Source organism: Pongo pygmaeus, chromosome 2 (assembly GCF_028885625.2).
Source record: "Pongo pygmaeus isolate AG05252 chromosome 2, NHGRI_mPonPyg2-v2.0_pri, whole genome shotgun sequence".
Taxonomy (NCBI): domain Eukaryota; kingdom Metazoa; phylum Chordata; class Mammalia; order Primates; family Hominidae; genus Pongo; species Pongo pygmaeus.
The window spans coordinates 69038377-69059452 of record NC_085930.1 but is presented as its reverse complement, the minus strand read 5'-3'; the positions used below and the strand labels follow the sequence as shown (position 1 = coordinate 69059452).

The 21076-nt window shown below is 39.1% G+C and overlaps 1 protein-coding gene across 2 annotated transcripts in view; it reads right to left on the bottom strand.

The window, feature by feature from the left end:
• Nucleotides 1-1312: 1312 nt before the first annotated feature.
• Nucleotides 1313-21076, bottom strand: part of RAD18 (RAD18 E3 ubiquitin protein ligase) — an 83395-nt gene continuing 63631 nt past the window's right edge. For both annotated transcript variants that reach the window (XM_054482615.2, XM_054482616.2), the window contains 3 exons: nucleotides 20257-20410; nucleotides 11756-11818; nucleotides 1313-2891 (listed from right to left, as the gene is read on the bottom strand). In XM_054482615.2, coding sequence (XP_054338590.1) covers nucleotides 2789-2891; nucleotides 11756-11818; nucleotides 20257-20410 — 320 coding nt within the window. In that variant the 3' untranslated portion in view covers nucleotides 1313-2788. The remainder of the gene's footprint in view (nucleotides 2892-11755; nucleotides 11819-20256; nucleotides 20411-21076) is intronic.

Genomic DNA, 21076 nt, shown 5'->3' with positions numbered 1-21076 from the left:
TCACTGTTGACACATCAGTCTTTACCATACAGTTTTGTTTTTAAAGGCATACCTCCCTATATTATATACATGGTCTTACGTGTATGAATTCTTTTTTCAACTAGACCAGTAATCCTCAACATGAGGTCGAAAAAGAAAGACGAGAGTAGAGGATGAAAGGATGGCCTGGCATACTAGGCCATCTAAAGTGCATCCAGCAGCTCACCTGCACCCCCACAAACCATAAGCACCACTGCCATTCTGAGCTGATGTTGATGGGAAATGTTATAACTTTGAGGGGAGTGAGGAGGTAGAAAGAGTTAATAACTCTGAATTACTGTAAGTTTGGTGAGAACTGTATTTTCACTAAAAGGTGAATTTTAAAACCAGAAGTTTATCAGTTTCAATTTTGGATCTATCACTTACTCTAAGTTCCTTAATCTTTGTCAGATGGATATGAACATACATTTCTTTCAATGTATGAATATTAAACATATGCTAAGTGCTAACAGATAGTGCTCAATAAATGCTCTTTAGACCTTATTTTTCAGGTAGACTTGGGAGTTCCTTTACATTACAGGTTTCTCAATCTTGGCACAACTGACATGTTAGACTGGATAATTCTTTATTGTGGAGTGTTGTAGGCTAAAGTGTGCCCCTTAACCCCTGCCACTAAACATGTTAGAAGTCTTAATTACCGGTATCTCAGAATGTGACGGTATTTAGAGATAGGGTCCTCTATCTAAAAAAGAGGTAACTAAAGTAAAATGAAGGCATACACATGGGCCCTGATCCAATGACTGCTGTCCCTATAAGAAATCAGGACACCAGTCCTGCACAGTCATGCGCACACAGAGAAAAGACCATGCAAGGACACCATGAGAAGGCCACTGTCTGGAAGCCAAGGAGAGAGGACGAAGAAGGAACCCTACTGATCTTGGACTTCCAGCCTCCAGAATTGTGAGAATACACATTTCTGTTGTTTAAGCTTTCCAGTCTGTAGTATTTTGTGATGGCAGCCCTGGCAAACTAATACATGAGGGTTGGATGTTTAGCATCACCCCTGGCCTCCACCCATTGATACTGGTAGTACCCCTCACCACCCTCCACCTCCAAAAGTGTCTCCACACATTGCCAGCTATCTCCTGGGGGGCAAAATCTTTCTGCCCACCCCACTGGGAACCACTGTTCTAGACGATCTTTGGCCACCTTTGTATTCCCAGTGTCAGCACAGTGACAGATACAGATAACCAAATACTTGCTGAATGAACTCATGTGCCTGCTTTCCCCATCTTGGGTCTCACCGCTCCCTCACAAACTCCTTTTGCTGCAATTAAATAATTACTTCCAGTTTAATTTATAGACTATATAATTTGTCATGAAACAAGCAGTTTTCATTTTGACATAATTTCTGACAACTCAGTGACATAAATATAGCCATGTGAGCTCCTATTTTGTTTGACATGCTCACTTACCTCACATCAGTTCTGCTGATAGATTTGGTAACCAGTGCTTTTAGTTTCCTTAATGCATCCCTCAGGATTTCAAGCAAATGAAATTATTATGACAAATTTTTCTATAGCCATTTCTAACACAGGGAACTCATAAAGAAATCAAATGTCTGCACTTCACTGCGAAAAACTAAACTCTCAGATAATGAGACTCCACACATTATCAGAAACCCCAAAGCATACCAAAAAGACAAGGTCAATGGAGACAATCTTTGGAAGGGGAGGTCATAAATGTTGAATCTGGCAAATCATAAATTTCTTGTCTTAACATTGCCGCATTTGCTGTCATCTCATTTGAAAGCTGATGTGCTTGGGTTGGGTGGTGGCAGAGGGGTGGGAGTTGGGGGATGCTGGCTCTGAAATGCCAGAGAGGCATTATGAACTCTGGAAGCATCTGGCTACTGGTAGACATTTTACACAGATAGCAATTTCTGACCAATCCATTTCAATGATTTCTAACCCATACTCAACTATCCAGAGGATACTGTTTTAAGAATATTATTGTAAACTGATACACTCCATTTACAAAATTCATTCATTGCATACTTTTTGTTTAATAGCTTGGATTCGGTGTTACAGATTTGATTGACCCAAGTGAAAAAATACTGACACTAATCATTTTTAAGTGCTATTTCAGAAGAATATGCGCAATGTTTCTAAGTTATTGTGACTCTGTGACTGTTGTGGCTTTAAATTATAATACGAATATCCTACTCTGAGAACTGTGTAAGACACAGGTCTAACAAACAACTACATTAACCTGGGGCAACAACCATCATGGAGCTGCTGTAACACAGGCACGGCGGTGGCCTGCATCGGTACTTACACACACCAAGGATGTGAACTGACATCCTGCCTTTCCAAAAACATAAACATTTAACTCAACTGTTTCTTGTAATAAAGAAGCTGAAAGAATCCTTTTGTGAGGTTGGATTCTCTATGGAAGAGAAGGAGAATGGCCTAAGGACATTCTGAAATTTAGATATCAAACCAAACCAAACCAAACCAAATCCCTGTGCCAAAGTGCCAAAGAGTCTACCTCCTCTGCAAAGCTGGTGCCTGTGTGAAATGTCAGTATTTTTAGAGAGAGATGTTTTAGAGGCAGGAGGCAACTGACCAAGTAAGAATATTTTGTAACATTTTTCCCCTCTGGAAAAGCAGAAAAGAATGAACATCAGCCAACCGTAATATTTAGAATTTAGCATCTTTCCTTGGGCATTTATAAATAGAAAATCTAACTGTGGCAACCAAAAGTACCATATGCTAATCAATGCATTTGAAGTCAGCAAAAGCCCACATTAATGCCTATTACGCTTGTTTCTTGGTTCAATCTCAGCACTTTCAGCGGCTCTTGTGCGGCGATTCTGTCTTGGACTTATTTCTGTGTCTTGAAGATCGTTTCTGAAGACAGAAAAAAGAAATGACATCTTAGAAAGTAATGATTATTGTACAGCAGTTTCTAGTTTACAAGTGTTTTCACACATATTATTTCATTAAAACCTCGAAATAACCCTCTATTCTGTTGATGAATTCATAATTGTTATTATTAGTATTTCCACTTTATGAATTAGTGAGTTAGCAAAGATCACAGATAGTAAATGAGTTCTGAACCCCTTTTTCTGAATTAAAATTTAGGAGTTTTATGCTTCTGTTTAGCATGTAGAGGGCTGGGAAAAAAAGGCAAACAAAAAGCTGCTCCCATCCTAACAAGAAAAAGCCAGGCAGTCTAACAAAATCTTAACTCTGTTTGATCCTTCAGAGACCTGAGGTTGTAAAGGAACTAAGAAAGCAAAATTCCAAAGAAAAATATGCCCCTCCAAAGATGGGCCACACTTCTCTCACTTTTGGCAGAGTGTTGGAGAACGAGGTGGCAGCCATACAAACAGGTAAAGAACAATCAGCTAAGATTTTCCTCATTTCTTAGGTACAGGCTAGTATTGCAGGCCCCTGACACAAGGAGAGTCTGCACACACTTGCCAGCTCTTTTCCACGAGCCTCTGTCAGGTGCTCACAAGAAAGACTGGGAGCAGGACAGGAGAATGGAGAGGGGCCACTTCAGTGGCTACTGGGGACAGGAAGAAGTCCTGCCTGCTTTCCTGAATGCTTCTCTCCCATGAAGCATAAGCTTTTCAATTGCTGAGGGAAACACAGGAAACTCCCCCTGGGGCTCTGGCAAAGACCCATGGCCTCTGGGGAAGGAACACAGGTGAAATCAGTCTGCCTCAAGGGGAGGCATATGACCTCATTTGCAGGAACGCAGGCAAAGATTCACTGCTGCAGGGGAAATGGCAGAAACTAAAACCTCTACCTTACAGAAGGGGCAGTAAATCATCTCCAGCTGATGACCTTACACTGACACCAAGCAGAGGTTTGGTCAAGTAGCCTGATACCATGGGAGGAGGCGGAAGTGCTGAGAGAGGCCCACTCCTGAGACTCAGGCACACAGGGCCTACCTAAGACTCAGGCTGGACTGAGATAACAGTGAACCCCGGCTGTTTCCCACCATGAGCCTAACAACAAGCAATAAGCAGGAGCAGGAAATGGCTGAGGGAGAGACACGGACATGGTGAAGATATGCCCCTATTTGGTGCAGGAAAGCAAGCATGGCTGAAAGGAAAATGGGAGCAAAATCAGTGAGAAAAACCCTCTGGCAATCCAGCCCCAAAACTAAGCAGAAGTCAAAGCAGCCACCTGCTAGAGTAACTTGAAGTGGATGCACTGAAGGTCACATTAGTCACTAGGAAACTCCAATCCAGGTCAACTCTGAATTACCCAGCTCAACTCCCAACACTAATGACCCAATAGAAGGATGTGCATTTCTAGGCACAAACACTATTGACCTCAGTTCCTATGGTCCTTCACTGCATGGCCAGCATTCAAAAAGTAAGATACACAATGAAGCAAAGGAAAAACCCATTTCGAGATGGAAATTCCTTCAATAGGCTTTAAGTGCAATACATAAAGTTGATAAAAAGACTTAGTGAACTTGAAGATATGTCAATAAAAACCATCCAGATTAAGATACAAAGAGAAAAAGGAGTATGTGAGGGGGTGCACATAGAATAGAGCAGCCAAGAGCTGTGGGACAACAAAAATGGCATAACATGTGTATAACTGTAATACCTGGAAGAAAGGAGAGAAAGAACTATGGAAAATAAATATGTAAATATATATGGCTGTGGATTTTCTAAAAATGTTGAAACACATCAAATCAAGATCAAAGTTGGTCAAAGAACCCCAATCATGATAAATACCAAAAATAAACAACCAACAAACAAGATCTCTCCAGGATTTGTTGTTGTTGCTGTTTGCTATTATTGTTTAGTGACTTTTCTAAACCAATCCTATAAATATGTATTCTTTGTTGTATATGGCAACTAAAAGTGTCTGCTTGATTAGCTTTGTAGTCCACTAATGACTGAAGAGTTCCTTAGACATCTGGAACCAATATCATACAGAAACTCAGCAAAACCAGTCTTTGCGGAGGGGTTGTGTGTGTGTGCTGGGGCATGCAATCAACATTCACTCAACACTCAGTGGACAACTCTGCCTTAGCCTCTACTTCCTGCTTGCACACAGCCTCATGGCTAACCAGAGGTGAAAGTTTAGTGCTTCCTTAGGTCTTTCCTAAGCATGCACAGAAGCTCTATGAATGAGAGCGGCCCTCTAGATTCCCAGGAATATTTTATAGCTGTTCAAAACCCCCATGGAAATCTTATTCTTCAGCTTTTACCATTAGGCTTTTTGGTTAGCATATCATTTACCCCAACTGTTATCTACCACCTCAGACAGCTGCAAAGCTAGTCAAATGCCTCTAATTGCTTTCAACAAACACCCTTAGAGAAAAGGCTTTTTGAATTGAGCAAGCTCCAAGTCAGGTAATGTAAAGACAGTCTTGCAAGTAGAGTCTTCCAGGGAACCATTAGACAGGCTAAGTAAAAATTCTCTGGGAATGTGGCTTTAAAGGGGCTCCAACCCCACTCTGCCTTCTCTGCAGGCTGTCAGCCTGCTGGTCCTCACCATGACTGCAGACTGTTGGCTCCCAAGGCCACAGAGGAACTGGAGAGAGAAGGATGAGAACAAAGCCAGTCGAATCACCACAAAGCTCACTGTTGTCACTGAGATTCAGACATTTTTCTTGAATAAATGACCCCTACCTAAATTGCTGCTGCCTTTGGTTAATTTTCAGAGTTTTCCTAAAAGTTGATTCTGACAATTTTTGCAGTTTTGTTATCGCTTTTACGGAGCAGAGAATTTCCACCATTTTTGCTATCACTCTTATCATTTTTACTTTTTTTTCATGTTTTAGTTTATGTTCTTAAAATCTCTCAACTTTCATCATGTCAAATTTTTTATCTTAATGTTTTATTGTCTTTACTTATTTGACTTCTGACTCTTTTTAAGGCTTAAGTTTTAGTGGGATGTTCCTCCTTACTTTTAACTTCTATTTTATTGCTCTTTATTCTCATACTTTGTTTTTAATAATCCTTTAACATTTTTCAGTAATATTTTCTTTCCATGTTTCCCCTCTTTGATTTGCCTTTATGATAGCTGCACAGCTATTGAGGTAGTGGAAGAAGTCATCTATACTTCTTCCACTTCCTTAGGAGGGGAGTTCCTGGCAAGGATCTCAGTGGTTCTCCCAGAACTATTCTCTAAAACACCTCATCCCCTAAAATGCAAGAATCCTAATAGAATAACCCAACCCATATTTTTTTCCATGCATGTAACACATTGACTTATTGGAATAACACTTAATAAGATCTCACAGGTACAACAGGTTTTTAAATTCTTGGTCTCCAGCAGGTATTACTAATGAATTTCTTTTAGTAAAATTTGACAATAGCATGTTAGCCAGATGGGAGGATATTCCTGGGGAGGGCCACAGTGAGGCATCTATCTACTGTTAAAGTGTTGAATCTACTGAATGCAAAAACATGCCTTAGGAGATCTGGCCATTCATCATCAGCCTGCTTCCAATACACATTATTTCCAGGATGACCTACTTTCCTTCTTGGTAGGCCCATAGAAAGAATCTCTTGGTGTGTGGCTCTCCTTGCCTCATGTTGATTACAGAGAGTGGTCAGATCAAGGACCACTGTAAACAGGCCTGAGTTTCCTTTTATTCATTTTTTTAAAGATGGGATTCACTGTTTTCTTGCTGCAAGTACTTTCAATTACAGTAACTGTATCATTTAATAAACATGACAGGCTCATAAGTGCTGCAAACAACTTCTTATGGGTTTAAGATGAAATGTAGACTATTAATAGAGAAAATGATTCTTCCTTTTCTGATTTTATAAGATTAGATAAAGTTATTTTCTAAAATTTTCTTTTAAAGGCACTATGAGATAGAGACAAAGAGTTAGCAAGATTTTTAAGTGGTGTTAGCTTAAAAATCAAATTTACAAATTTGGAAAGGAGCCTTTATTTCTTATAAACAATTACAACCAGCAAGGTGACCACTCTGACAAGGCTGAGAAGTGCTAACTCTGGCAGAGTCCAAAAGACAGGCACTGTAAGGGAGGGAAGAGGGAAAAGGGATTTATGGTGAATGTGTGGACCAAACATACATATTCAACAGGTTACAGGAGGAGCTATGATTATTCATAAAGGGGGGTCCTAATGCATGTCCTAATGCATGCATGCATGTTACACACAACCCATGTTGATTCTTGGGTGGAGACTTAACATTTAAATACATTACAATTAGGCCTTTTATGTCAAAAGGTCTTTTTAGGACATAAAGGCACTCAACTGCTCAGCCACTATAAAACTGGCCAGAACCAGTCCATGGTCAGTGGTCTCTTATCAGGAGAAAGTTATTGAAATCAGTCTCTTGTCAAACCAATGCTGTAGTTATAGCTTGTGGAACAGGGGGTCAGTTAGTCAGCATCTGGCAGTTGTGTAGTTGTGCTACAATTGTTTTAACATTGTTTATCTCAAGGCCAGTGCTTGTTTAGCTGCTAGAGAAAAAGAAAAACCTTGTGGCAATTAGAACATAATTACTCTTTAAGTGTGGGGTGATTTACTTAACCCTTGCCTGGCATGGCCTTAGGTCTTGTCTATAATTTGGTATTTTATCACCACAAAAAAATCTGTTCTGTCAGTCCTATGATCTCTATTCTAACATTAATGTTGGCCAGTTGTTATGTCTACACTGCAAAAGGGAGGAGGTATAATGAGGCATGTCTGACCTCCTGTGCTGTCATGGCCAGGGACTGTTTTTAAGGTTTCTATGGGTCCCCTTGGCCAACGTGGGAGTCTGTTCAGTCAGCTGATGGCTTAAAATTTTGTTTTTGGTTTACAGTGGTGATCCTTATTCATTCACAGGTTCTCAAAGCCAAGTAAGAACATAGAATCTACTAGTGAATACATTCAGATCCCATAAACACTGACTGACTGACTGACTGACAGACACATTCATTCATTCACATATTTATTGAGTGCCTATGCTGGGCTGCCCAGGCACGGTGCTAGGTGCTAGGGATTTAAAATCCAGTGTACTTATTCACTAGAAAGGGTGAGAGTGCTGCTGGAGCAAAATCAGGGGCTTTTGAACAGAGTATGAGGAAAGGAATGTCAACTGCTATCCAGATGAATAAAGGGGAAAGGGCAATTTGGACAGAAGCAGCGGCGTGTGCAAAGGCCAGAGGCAAGGCGGTGTAACTCATGAGGCAACTGTGAGTGGTTCAGCTTGGCAGCTTGGCCAAAGCCACAGTTGTGGGGTGGGGAAGTGAGGGAATAAAATTCCATGAGCCAGCCAGGTAGGCCGGGGCCAGAACATGAAAAGCCTTGGATGGTGGAGAGCTACTTTAAAGTCTAAGGGGGAAAATACCTGTATGTTACATTTCACTGGCAAAATGAACTGGCAATAGACCAAGGCAGAGAGACAGCTGGACAGTGATTGCTGCAAGCTGGAAATTAAAGTGCCTGCAGGAGTAAGCAGTGACACAAAGGGATTGAGACAGTACAGAAGCTGCCCCAGCTATACCTAGGAGCTTGCTAAAATGCCAATCATTAAGCCCCTTCCTAAAGCTACTGAATCAGAATCTCTAGGGGTAGAGTTCACTAATCTGTAGTCTAACAAGTCCTCCAGGTGATTTTAATTTTAAGTCTGTGAACCACTTATCTACAGGACTTTGCAAGCGACTGCAGGTGAGTGGTAAGGGAGAGTGAGAAGTTTAAAATAATTGCTAGGTTCTAGCTTGAACAGTGGGGAGGACTATGATCCTACCATTCACTGAGAAGAGGGGACACTGGAGGAGGAGCAGAACTGGAGCAAAGGGCTTAGACTCACTGAAGCATATACATTTTACTCACATTTATGTGTAAAGAAACTGAGACCCCAAAATGTGAAGTAACACCAGGACCATTTTCTATTTTCATTCTGTTCAATGTAAATATATCTTGTAGCTTGTTGTTGTTGCTTTTTGGTTAGCATATCATTTGCCCCAACTGTTATCTGCCGCCTCAGACAGCTGCAAAGCTAGTCAAATGCCTCTCATTGCTTTCAACAAACACCCTTAGAAAAAAGGCTTTTTGAATTGAGCAAGCTCCAAGTCAAGTAAAGACAGTCTTGCAAGTAGAGTCTTCAGGGAACCATCAGACAGGCTAAGTAAAAACTGTGTGTGTGTGTGTTTCCTATATATTATGATGCTTTGACATCATAATATATAGCCTTTCTAGCTGGGGAGACATTGCCTCTGCTGGCATAAGAAGAGGCTGGTCAATTCTCAGAGACAGCAACAGGCCCAGCCAGGAGTATGCCTATGACATGCAAACTAACCAATCCACAGTCACACCTCCTCTATCTGGCCCCAACACCCTAAGAGGCAATAGCCCTCTGCCTTAATCATGCCAGGGCCAGGTTCTAGGTAACTAGGGACCACTCCTATAGCTTGGAGCCACTGAAATTATTCAAACTAGCCAGTCCTGCCCTGTTCACCCCACCCTGCCTTGCCTTTCCTGAGAAAACCCCAATCAGGGTTCTAGCCTAAAGCACTTCCCTTGTTCCTGTCTTCTGCCTCCTGACCACGCTAGTGTCTTTCCCTTGTGGACCTGCATGGTGTGCCATGCCCTGTCTCTAGGACCTGTGAGTATAATGAAACTTGTTTTCCTGAGCCTCTCCTGTGTCTCGTGGCCACACCTGACTAATCATCTCATAAAATACAAAATGTAGATATAAGACCCCAAGACCAGTCTGTAGAAAATAAGTTTCCTGCTGCTTACAAAAACACTGCTTTATATGGAGCCATGTGTTGCTAGCGAAACCTCTAAATCGTTTGTGGAATTAAGAGAATGTGTTGGAACTGATATGGTATGTTCTAAGACTAATATCTCAAATATGCCACTTGTGGTACTACAAAAAAATGCCTATAAGCTTAAGATGGGTATTTGTAGAACTACAACATTTTGTTGAAAAGTAAAGCTCTGGAGGCTTTTCCTGATTCTGCTTTTAAAACTACATCACAGCATAAGTTCTTCCTTAGAAGGAACTGCGGCTGTTTAAATTATTCTGTATTCTGCTGAAATCAGGAGGCCTGGATTCTGATCCTGGCGGTATCACTAACTAGTCCTCGGACCTTGACCAAGGGTCAGTTTACCTCTCTGGAGCCGAGCTTCCTTCTCCATAAAACAAATGGGTTGGGCTAGATAAGCTCTTGTATCTTTCTCGCTTTAAAAACTGCAATGATAGGATTTGTTTTCTAAGTGCTTTCTGGTAGTAATGACTTTAAGAAGTTATCATTATCAAGAACAGGCTTGGGCTCAGGAACTCTAGGCTCATAGTCACTGGTGTCAGGGTTAGTTCAGTATGAAGAGGTACAAGAGGAAAGTAGTTAGCTAAGGAGTCTCCTCCTCTTCCAGAACTCAAAGTTAAATAATGCTTAGGTGACAGACAGTAATGCAGCCAAAATCTCGAACTTAAATAAAATGCTACTGCTTGAACCACCAAATATCTCATAATAAAACCATGTATGCCCTGGATACACCATACTTTTCCACTCTCCCAGTGATTCAGCTATGAAACTACAAAATGTCAACTGCACAGCAAGCCTCTCCTCCTTTGGAAAGATAGTAGAGTTTAATGGTTGAGGGTGCTGACTTTTGACAATTAGGTTAGAATCTCATCTCCATCACTTATTACTTATTGCTTTATGACCTTGGGCTGGAGACTTACCCCTTTGAGCCTTAGTTTCCTCACTGTAAAACATGGATAATAGTACATCATAGTGTTATATTTAAATGAGATCACACATGTATTTACTATGAGTTAGGCTCATGTTGACAGTGGGGTTAAAATGCCTAACTTATAAACCAGTAGGAGTGATGGACAAACAAATAATCATATAAATGTGCTGGAAAGAGATGGACACAGTGCTGTAAGCGCCTACAGTAGGAGGACTGGATCCAGGAAGAACTTGAGCTGCTGAGTAGGGGTGTAAACTAGATGAAAAAATAAAGAACATTCTGGGTAGAGGGACAAGTTCAAAGGCTCTGTGGTGGGAGAGAGCTTTTCATGCAGGAGGACCTAAGATGTCTATATGATGAAGCAGAAAGAATATGAATATGAAGTAAATAATAAGAGATGAATTTGGAGAAAGAGATCCAATCATTTAGGACCTTTTAGGCATATTAAAGAGTCCCTTCTTGAACCTAAAAGGAAGAAGAAGCCATTCAAGATTTTTAGAGCAGAGGGATGAGTAACAGTGATCAGATTTGCATTTTGAAAAGATCGCTGTAGCTGCATTATGGCAATTACATAAGATTATAATACCATGTTTTTACTGTACCTTTTCTAGGTTTAGATACACTAACAGGTACCATTGTGTTACAAATGCCTAACTGTAATATGCTGTACAGGTTTGTAGCCTAGCAGCAACATGCTATACCCTAGAGCCCAGCTGTGTGGTGGGCTATACCATCTAGGTGAATATACTCTGATGTCCCCACAACAATGAAATCACATTTCTCAGGACGTATCCCCATTGTTAAGTGATGCATGACTGTATTAATTGCCCATAAGAACATTTTATCCATACAGAAATAACATCTGATACATAACTACAGTTATTACATAGGATTCTATTTCTTAGCAGAAATATATAGAAACAAGTAGTAAACTGAAAATCTCTACCTTGCATGAGGATTACTACTTCTTTAAACCAGAAAGCACAAATATCATTTTGTTTGAAAATCAGCTGCATAGAAGTATAATTTCTCAGGTCAAAGTGCATGCTTATTTCATGATTATGAGAACTCACTTATGTGATGCTTCCCAGGCTTCCTCTTCTTCTAAAAGATCTCTTATGATGTCTGAACTGGAACTAAAAGGATATGTACATCAGTACTGACAGACAATAAGAAGACTGTATCGTCCCATTTATATAAAATTCTAGAGAAAAACAAATGAGTCTATCGTGACAGAAAGCAAACCAGTGGTTACCAGTAAGAGGAAGGAGGGAGAGTGGGGGTGGGCAAGGAAAGAGAGAGCCAAATGTAGTTTCCATTAGGAGAGGAGGAGCAAAGGCCAAAGGTGCTGAAGAACACTGAGGCAGATTTTACCATCATTAGTATTTTCCACTAGCCAGGGAGGCTGAGATTCCCTGCCACCCCTACTTCAACAGAAGTTGTTCTAAACCCTTCTATTCACAAGACCCCAGCTCCTGCTACTCCTTACCTCAGAGAGAACTACTCCAATTTAAACAAAGCTGAAGTTGTTTTAACCCAACCTTTTCATTCCCTTCTCTGTACTCCAGTGTCATCCATTCTTCTTTACCTGATGTGCTTAAGGTACTGTTTCTCAAGCTTTTAAAACTATCATCTTTCTAAGCGGCCTTTTTACACTTTTCCCCCAATCCCATGAAATTTTAATACCACAAATATGATGTCTATTTGTTCATGTGTTGTGTGTATGTGTATGCATACACATACACACACGTATAAAGCATATATATATATATATATCTGTGTTTTATGCATATACACAGTAACCTTTTTACCCACTCCCCACCCCCACGAAAAACAAAATTCCACCCTTTGGGGGTGATACTGCTCCTACTGAAAACCCATGAGCTAGGGAAGTGGGAGCTGCGGAGGATCATGTAGTTCTGGGGCCTGGCAGGGGTCACAGAGTTGGAGAAAGAGTAAAGTAAGCTTCTTGCCAACACCCCAGCCACCACCCATGCTCCACAACACACACAATTTTTTTTTTAAAGTAGGAAGGTTACGAAGCATCTCTACTATTCTAGCTAAGAAAGGAGGATGGCCAAGCCTGTCAACTAACCTAGTAGAGTCTGTGATCAATTTACCTAGGGGCTTTCAAATCACCAGCACAAATCAGTGATTTGTTAAAGGAAAATATTTGCAGTACACTAATGACATAAACCTAAGAGGTTTTTGCTATGCTACCTCAGTGAAAACAGATGTTAGAGGTGGTTAACAAAAAACACATCTCAGAAGTTGCCTGCAATCTCCTCTTCCTCTGTGACTTCAATGTCACTGCCCAGCCAGGCTGCACAGCTCCCTGGTGTCTTCAATTCCCATTATCTTTCCTTCTGCCCCACCTCAGGCACTCACCTGAATGATAACCAAATCACTAAATGGACTGATATGAAATTTGGGAGGTTCAGAATTTTATCTAAAATGAAGTTTCAGGATTATCTGCTATATCTGCTGTTCCAATTCTAGTCACCACTGAAAAACACAGTTGATGCCAATACAATTAAAATACCAGACAGAACTGCTCATTCCTTCTTAAAGTAATGTACTTATTACTATATCTGCTCAAAAACCACATTCCTAAAATTAAACATAGTTTCACAAATAGGATTTTACAAAAAGACACTTAGGTATAGCAGTCAGTGTTACTAAAATTATCACTCTCTGATCGCTTCCCTGTGGATAAAAGCAATTAATATTTTTGAAGTCTTAGTCATTTTAATATGCCTTGAAGATCAAAAATTCCTTTAATATTCTTTCAAGACATTTTAAAAATCCTACAAAGGAGAAAATTAATTACTCATTCTGATATTTCTGGGGTCAGAGCACATACAAGCCTACACAACTACAGCTTTAAAGTCTAGAACAAGGAACTTTTTCAGCTTGTCTACTATTTGGTCTTGAAACATTCTGGAAGACCACACTTCAAGAAGCTGGATGAATGTAAGGTTTGGTACATGAACGTTACAGCTTCCCTATGGAAGGGCATTCAAATGGCCCTCTCTGATGTCCCTACTGGTCCAGGCTACAGTGGATATTAATATATAGATTACATGTGAGAAAGACTCACTGGCAAAGATTCAAAATCGAATCTTGAATTCGATGGAATTCCCGACCTTGGTCCAGGAAGATGTTAATAGGCTTATTTAGAACACCTGCAATTTATTTTTCACACCTTTTAGTCAGCTTTTAGCCTTAGTTTCAGGTCTAAGTTGCAGAAATGTAAGCTAATTCTGTGTGTGTGCATGCACACATGCACACACACATGCACACCTTGGCCAAGCTGGTTTTTCTGTAATATCTCACTCTTGTCATTCTCTGACGGAAAGTAGCACAGCTTCTTCAGCAAAGGAAAACACTATCTTCGCATATTCCTTTTGTAGCACCTTATTTCATTCTACTAGTAAAGAATTTACTACTAAAGCTGAAAAGTAAGATGTCAAATATCTAAGGCAAATGTATGACTGGTAATGTTAGTTAGAGAAAAAACCCACAGATTTCAGTGTCAGACAAAGTTAAGTTGAGGTCTCATTTCTGTTACTTACTGTGTAATTTTGGGCCAGTTACTTAACTTTCCTCTGTGTCAATATCCTCACATATAAAATCAGGATAATGATACATGTATTCCTTAGGGCTTTTTAAAAGCTTATTCAATATAACACATTAAATGTTTAGCATAGAGCTTGGTACATAGTAAATGTTCAACAAATGTCACTTCCATTTTTATAAAACAGATCTGGGTCTGAATTATCTGAATAATTGCCTCAGCACCATGCTCCAATTTGCCCGAGAAAACCTGATTATTATGTGTTCTATTTTAATCTTTGATTTCCACTGTTTCTATGACACCAGAGTGTAAATTCATCAGTACCAGCATGGCAGGTACACAGAGTACTGTGGGGTAGGAAAAAACGCAAACGTCTGCTATAAAAATCCTGAGGATTAAGGATTACCTACAAGTGGAATCTTTCTATTATCTAGTAGTTACCCGCCCCTATTTCTTCCCTTAATTGTGGCACTAATTTGAACGTGGTTGAGTATATCCAATTTAAAACAATAACTCTTCAAGGGTAGATCACTGGAGAATCAATGCAGGATGACATGCCTACCAGACAATGGTACTTAAATAAATTCTGTCAGCTACCATGAATCTTTCCTCAAACCCCTATTTTTAGTAATCTGTAAGATGAACAATAGTTTATATGCCAAATATTTTAGCAGTTGGCTAATGTATTAGAATAGTAAAGTTCCAGTTTCCAAAACACTCATTCAATTATGAGAATGACAAAAATTATCATGTTCTGAGCAACTACCTCTACAAGCCAGAGTGATAATTACTTTGTACACATTAGCTTTTTTTAATTTTTTTTTTTTTTTTTTTTTTTGAGACAGGGTGTTGCTCTGTCACTCAGGCTGGAGTGCAGTGGTACAATCACAGCTCACTGCAGCCTCAACCTCCTGTGCTCAAGGAGTCCTCCCACCGCAGTCTCCTGAGTAGTTACAGGTACATACCACCATGTCTGTCTAATTTTTAAATATTTTGTAGAGATGGCATCTCCCTATGTTGCCCAGGCTGGTTTCAAACTCCTAGGCTAAAGTGATCCTCCCGCCTTGCTTGGCTTCTCAAAGTGCTGGGATTACAGGTATGAGCCACCACGTCCAGCCTTCACATTAGCTTTAATTCACAGAAGCACCCTAAGTTTTCTCCCCATTTGACAAAGGCTGAGAGAAATTAAAGTAAGTAGAAAAACAGGAATGGGAATGCAAAACTCATCTTGTTTTGCCATATTGTGCTGCTTCAATAGTGGTAGCAGAAAAATCAAATGCTATTGATTTTACCAGAGTTAAGAATACGCTCTCCTGCCTATTTATCAATAAGGTTTTTGTCACACAAACATCAACACAGTTCTGGAAAAAACAAGGCTAAGAGTTTCACTGCTCTCCACTAGAACTAAAAAAAGATAAAATGAAGACAGCTTCAGATAAGAGAAAATAATAAAAATAACTTATTAATACATGCAAAATCCTTAACAAGAGATGAAACCAAGCAACAATAAGTTTACGTTCTATTTACAAAGTATTCACAATATATGATCATCTAATTTGCTTTGTAGACTCATCCAGGGAAGTTAGAGGGACAAACAAACAAAAAAAGCTATTATTCCATTTTTTCAATGAGGAAACTGAAACTCTGGGAGATTAATTTAAAATTCCACGTGCCAGGCACCTTTCCAGAGTCATAAAGCCAATGGCTGAGCTAACCTCTCACAATGAAACAAAGAAGACTGACTGCTAGGTACATGGATCTCAAGGAGTCATACACATTTCAAGGACTTGATGTCACAGTATCTTGGACAAAGATACTAAAACAAATGTTCCATTCATCCAAAAGATGGTCCGCCTCATGCACCACACCCAGTTTAAGCTCTTTTTTTTTTTTTTTTTTGAGATGGAGTCTTGCTCTGTTGCCCAGGCTGGAGTGCAGTGGCGCGATATCAGCTCACAGCAACCTCCGCCTCCCAGGTTCAAGCAATTCTGCTGCTTCAGCCTCCCGAGTAGCTGGGATTACAGGCACATGCTACTGCGCCTGGCTAATTTTTGTATTTTTAGTAAAGGCCAGGTTTCACCATGTTGGCCAGGCTGATCTTCCTGACTTCAGGTGATCCACCTCCCTTGGCCTCCCAAAGTGCTGGGATTACAGGTATGAGCCACCGTGTCCGGCCGAAGCTCTTTTCAAAAATGCAAAAGATAATGAAGAACTATTTCATGTTCTCACATTTTTTTCTAGAAACTTCCAACAAAAAAAAACTCACCACCTGAAACAGAATGAACCATTTTGCTTTCAGGGTATTCTAAAGTTCATAAATATTCCCACAAAAAAGTCTATAGTAAAATACACACAGTAATGAGTTTTAGTAGAAAAAGATTTTGTGGCAACGTTACATTCATTGAATGTCACATTTAAGTTATAAAATGAAATATAATGTCAACTTTCCAATAGCAATTATGAAGATTTTAAAAAATACAAAGCCATCACTGACTTACAGTAAAATACTTCACTTCCAACTTAGGATATTGTTCCACTAGTTTGATGTTTTTTCTCTCAACTTGACCAGAAAAATAAACACTTACTTAGTAATTTTTCTAATAATTCCAATGCCCTCTAAATTACAAAGTTTCATTAATATATTTGTCTTCCTTACTGTCTACACCACCAAACTTCATTAACCAATTTATGATGACGATTAACACTGATGAGATGGTTTCCAAAACTTTATAAAGAGGAAGGTTTAAACAGTACTTGCTCTCTTTTTTTTGTTTGTTTAAAGTAGATTAATATATTTACATGGTTCAAAATCAAATGACATAAAAGATGTATACTGAGTTGGCCCACTTCCTCCTTTGTTCCCATCCAACCTGTTTTCTCTTGTCTCCAACATGCAATCACTTTCATTAGTTTGTTGTGTATTCTTCTAGTGTTTCTTTATGCAAAACCAAACAAATATAAGTATTCCTCCCCCTTTTAGAAAAGAGGTCACATGCTATACATGCTGTTCCGAACACTGGACTTTCCCATTATCCAGGAATCCTAGTTGAAATGCTGATTTTAAAATGTTTAGATCTAGTCCTAAAAAACAACCTGCAAAAACTCTCTCTTGCTATAGCCAAATCTGTTCCCTCTTTTCTGACCACCCCAACCCACACGGTTCCTGTACGCTCACATCTTTCACATGCAAATCAAGTGAACTAACCCAAGCCCATCTGGGCATGCTGTCTTCTGGATCCTAAAACCCCCAGAACCAGAGTTTTCTGTCCAGGAGACATTTAGGACTCTTATTTTCAGAAGAACAAATTCTAAATCTGAAAAACTTGTATTTAACATGTACACTGATAATTTTTAACTTTAAAAACATGATAGATTCTACTCTGAAAAATAGCATTGGACTGAATTTGTCTTCCATTATCCTCTATGGTTCTGGAGTTACATGAAAACAGTGGAGTGGGGAAACTCATAAACCTGTAACTTTAATATGTCACCTGTTCATTTAACTTTTAATCTGGCCTCAGTGCCTTCTGAGATTTGGAGAACAGCAAAAACAAGCAGAAGAAAGCATTATATCTGAATTCAGAAAACTGGCTTTACCATTCATTAGGATCATGAGATTAAGTCACTTAATTTCTTTTTCAACTGACTCAATCATTGCCTTACCTGCCCCCAAACAGGTGTGCTTCAAATGCTCTTGCTGTCCTTTCTACTACAGGAGCACCATGAGCCTATTTGTCTATGTATGTCCCACCTATTCAACTGTTCAACGGTGTATTCATATAATAAAAGCTAAGCTTCCTAATTGATGTGTTCTCTCCCTCACCCACAGGGTAGTTGTATACCAGGCATTAATCCCTAGCCCACAGTGAGAGGCAGCATGGCTGAAACCCATGGCAGCATCATCTCTTTATCCTGGCATGCCACAGAAATACTATCATTTGCTATATGTGCTGAAGAAAAGGATTAGGAAACATTGTATTAAAGATAGAAGAAAGAGACAGAATACATTCCTTTTAAGTCAATCACTTTAAATTCTTATAAAAAGTGCTGTATTTTTTTAAGGAAAAAAAATAAGAACATTAGGTTAGTTCCAAATATTGGAGTTCTCATGGATGTCTACAAAAATTCAAGTTCAAAAGAGAATTAAACATTTGTGCTTACATTTAACTTACAAACTTAAGAAACAAAAGATTATCCTCTCTGAGAGGCTAATGCAAAGGAAATTTTTTTTTTAATTAACAAAATATCCACTGCTACAACTAGACACTAAACCTAACTCTGAAGTTAAATGGGCAGGGAAACAAAATAAGGATGCTTCATTCTGTTTTTATTCTTTCAACTGTCAGCAGTATAAATGACTGACACAAATAAAAATCAAATAATAAAATATAGAGGGATAATAGAAATCGCTTACAACACTGAACACCACAAGGAAAAATGAAGTGAAAGACAAGGAACATCCCCAAAATGAAAATTTCCTCTACCACTTAAGCTTCAATTTGATTACAAGCATCCTTGATAACAGAATCTGAGGGGTTGAGTATGAAGCTGGTGAGGAGACTGGCATGTCTTCAGCACAGCAAGGCCAAATCTATGTAATATACTCATTAACCCCACCCTGAGAATGCCCAGTTGGACCAGATAAATAAATACCACATATCTCTAGCATGTTATGATTCTACTAAAGGAATTTGGTCTTGACTGGTAGTCCCTTCTAACTTTGAATCTTTTCCTGATTTCTGTGGTATCAGTTACCGGAATCAAATAGGTGTCTCTCTTGACTAAGTTTCAGCGTCATTAAATAACACTGGCACTAAGCAGTGATTCTGATAGGTAGGCATTTTAAATCAGTACAATTCATTCAGAGGGCAATGCCTACATATCAGAATAATAAAGATAAGAAAAGTGGCCAGGTACGGTGGCTCATGCCTGTAATTCCAGCACTTTGGGAGGCCGAGGTGGGTGGATCACTTGAGGTCAGGAGTTCGAGATCAGCCTGGCCAACATGGTGAAACCCTGTCTCTACTAAATATACAAAAAAAAATTAGCCAGGCGTGGTGGCACAGGCCTGTAATCCTAGCCACTTGGGAAGCTGAGGTAGGAGAAATGCTTGAACCTGGGAGGTGGAGGTTGCAGTGAGCCAAGATCGCACCACTGCACTCCAGGCTGGGCAACAGAGTGAGACTCCATCTCAAAAAAATGAAAAAAAAAAAAAAAGTATTCAATAGAAACAAAGGAAGAGCTTTACCATAGCATCAGGTACATAAGTAGAACACTGGGAGAAATGTAGAGCTCTAACAGAAACTGAAGGGTCTGGTAAATTATAGTACAGAGACATAACAGAATACTGTACTCATTAAAAAATAACAATTATAAACATAAGCTATTATGTTGGTGCAAAAGTAACTATGGTTTCAATTACTTTTGTGCCAACCTATAGAAACGTAACATTTATGACATAACATTAAGTGAAAGACCAGAACAAAAAATGGTATGTGTGTGCATGTGTGTGTGTGTGTAAAATAAATCCTATATATTTTTTAAAATCTTTTTGAAATGACTCATTACCAAACTTCTCATTTTTGAAGTTTCCCCATCTGTTCTATTTACTCAGTTAAATTTTTCATTTCTTAACTCTCCTATGCGCCATGTCTTTCTGATCATTTCTGTTTTCCAATATAGTTGTTTTTATCTCCTTTACTCATCGTCTTGACAAAAATTTCACTGTCTATCATGCTTTCTTTTCCAACGGTAGGAAAAATATCTACATAAAGGCTATAGAATAGAGACCAAACTCACCCTCTGATCCCCGCACTACCTTCCCAAATCCTGCCTTGTTATCACTGTGAAGATGACCCAGCAGTAAAAGGGGACTGAAATGTAAGAGTGACACACCATACCATGCCTCAAAGCTACTTTCTAATTATTTCTGCCTATCTATCTACACGTGCATATGAAGTAGACATTTAAAATAATCAACTACTGCATGTTTCTTACCTATTGCATGAATCTGATTCTGATGAAGAAAGAGCTTCTTGAATATCAATACAGCTAGAAGAATCCTCTTCTCTGTCAGGTTCCAATTCCTCTGGGGAGTCCAGCTTTGATTGAGAAAAGTGGTTTGTTACTGAGGTCATATTATCTTCCTGTCCTAGGAAAAAATAAATTTAAGAGTACCTTAAAATCTACAACTTCTGTACACCTATTACTTCTGCAACACTTAATACTGCCATATGCACTTAGTAAAGTTGAAGTATACATCACATTGATTCCAGAACTCTAGTGACAGCCAGAGAGCAAGAATTAACACTACAATGGTGCTATCTAATTATACTGTCCAGCCCATGTTTCTCCAAGATTAATTAGTTTAAAAATAAAATTTATTTTAAAACCAGGAGCAGGAACAATCTTGTAATTCTAATGAGGCCTCTATTAACATATCACTAAGGAATTCTTGCATATTTCATAGATCAGAGAACACTGACAAACCAACATAAGAAGTATAACCAAAAAAAGACTACAGATTCAACTAATAAGACAATCAAAATATTTGTTACTATTATATGATAGTGAATCTATCTGGACATTTTTCTAAACCTGTTAAATAGAATCTAATTATTCTCTATGGAAAAGGAAAACTAATCAGACATAAAGAATATTTCCATTTGATCCAATACACATCACATTTCCATGCATTCTTTGTCATATTCTCAGATTTCAAGGTCTCTTATTGCAGATAAAAATAAAGACCCCAAAAAGCTGGAAGGATGCAGTTACATTAGCATATGGGTATGGCCAATTTTCTATAAATATGAGT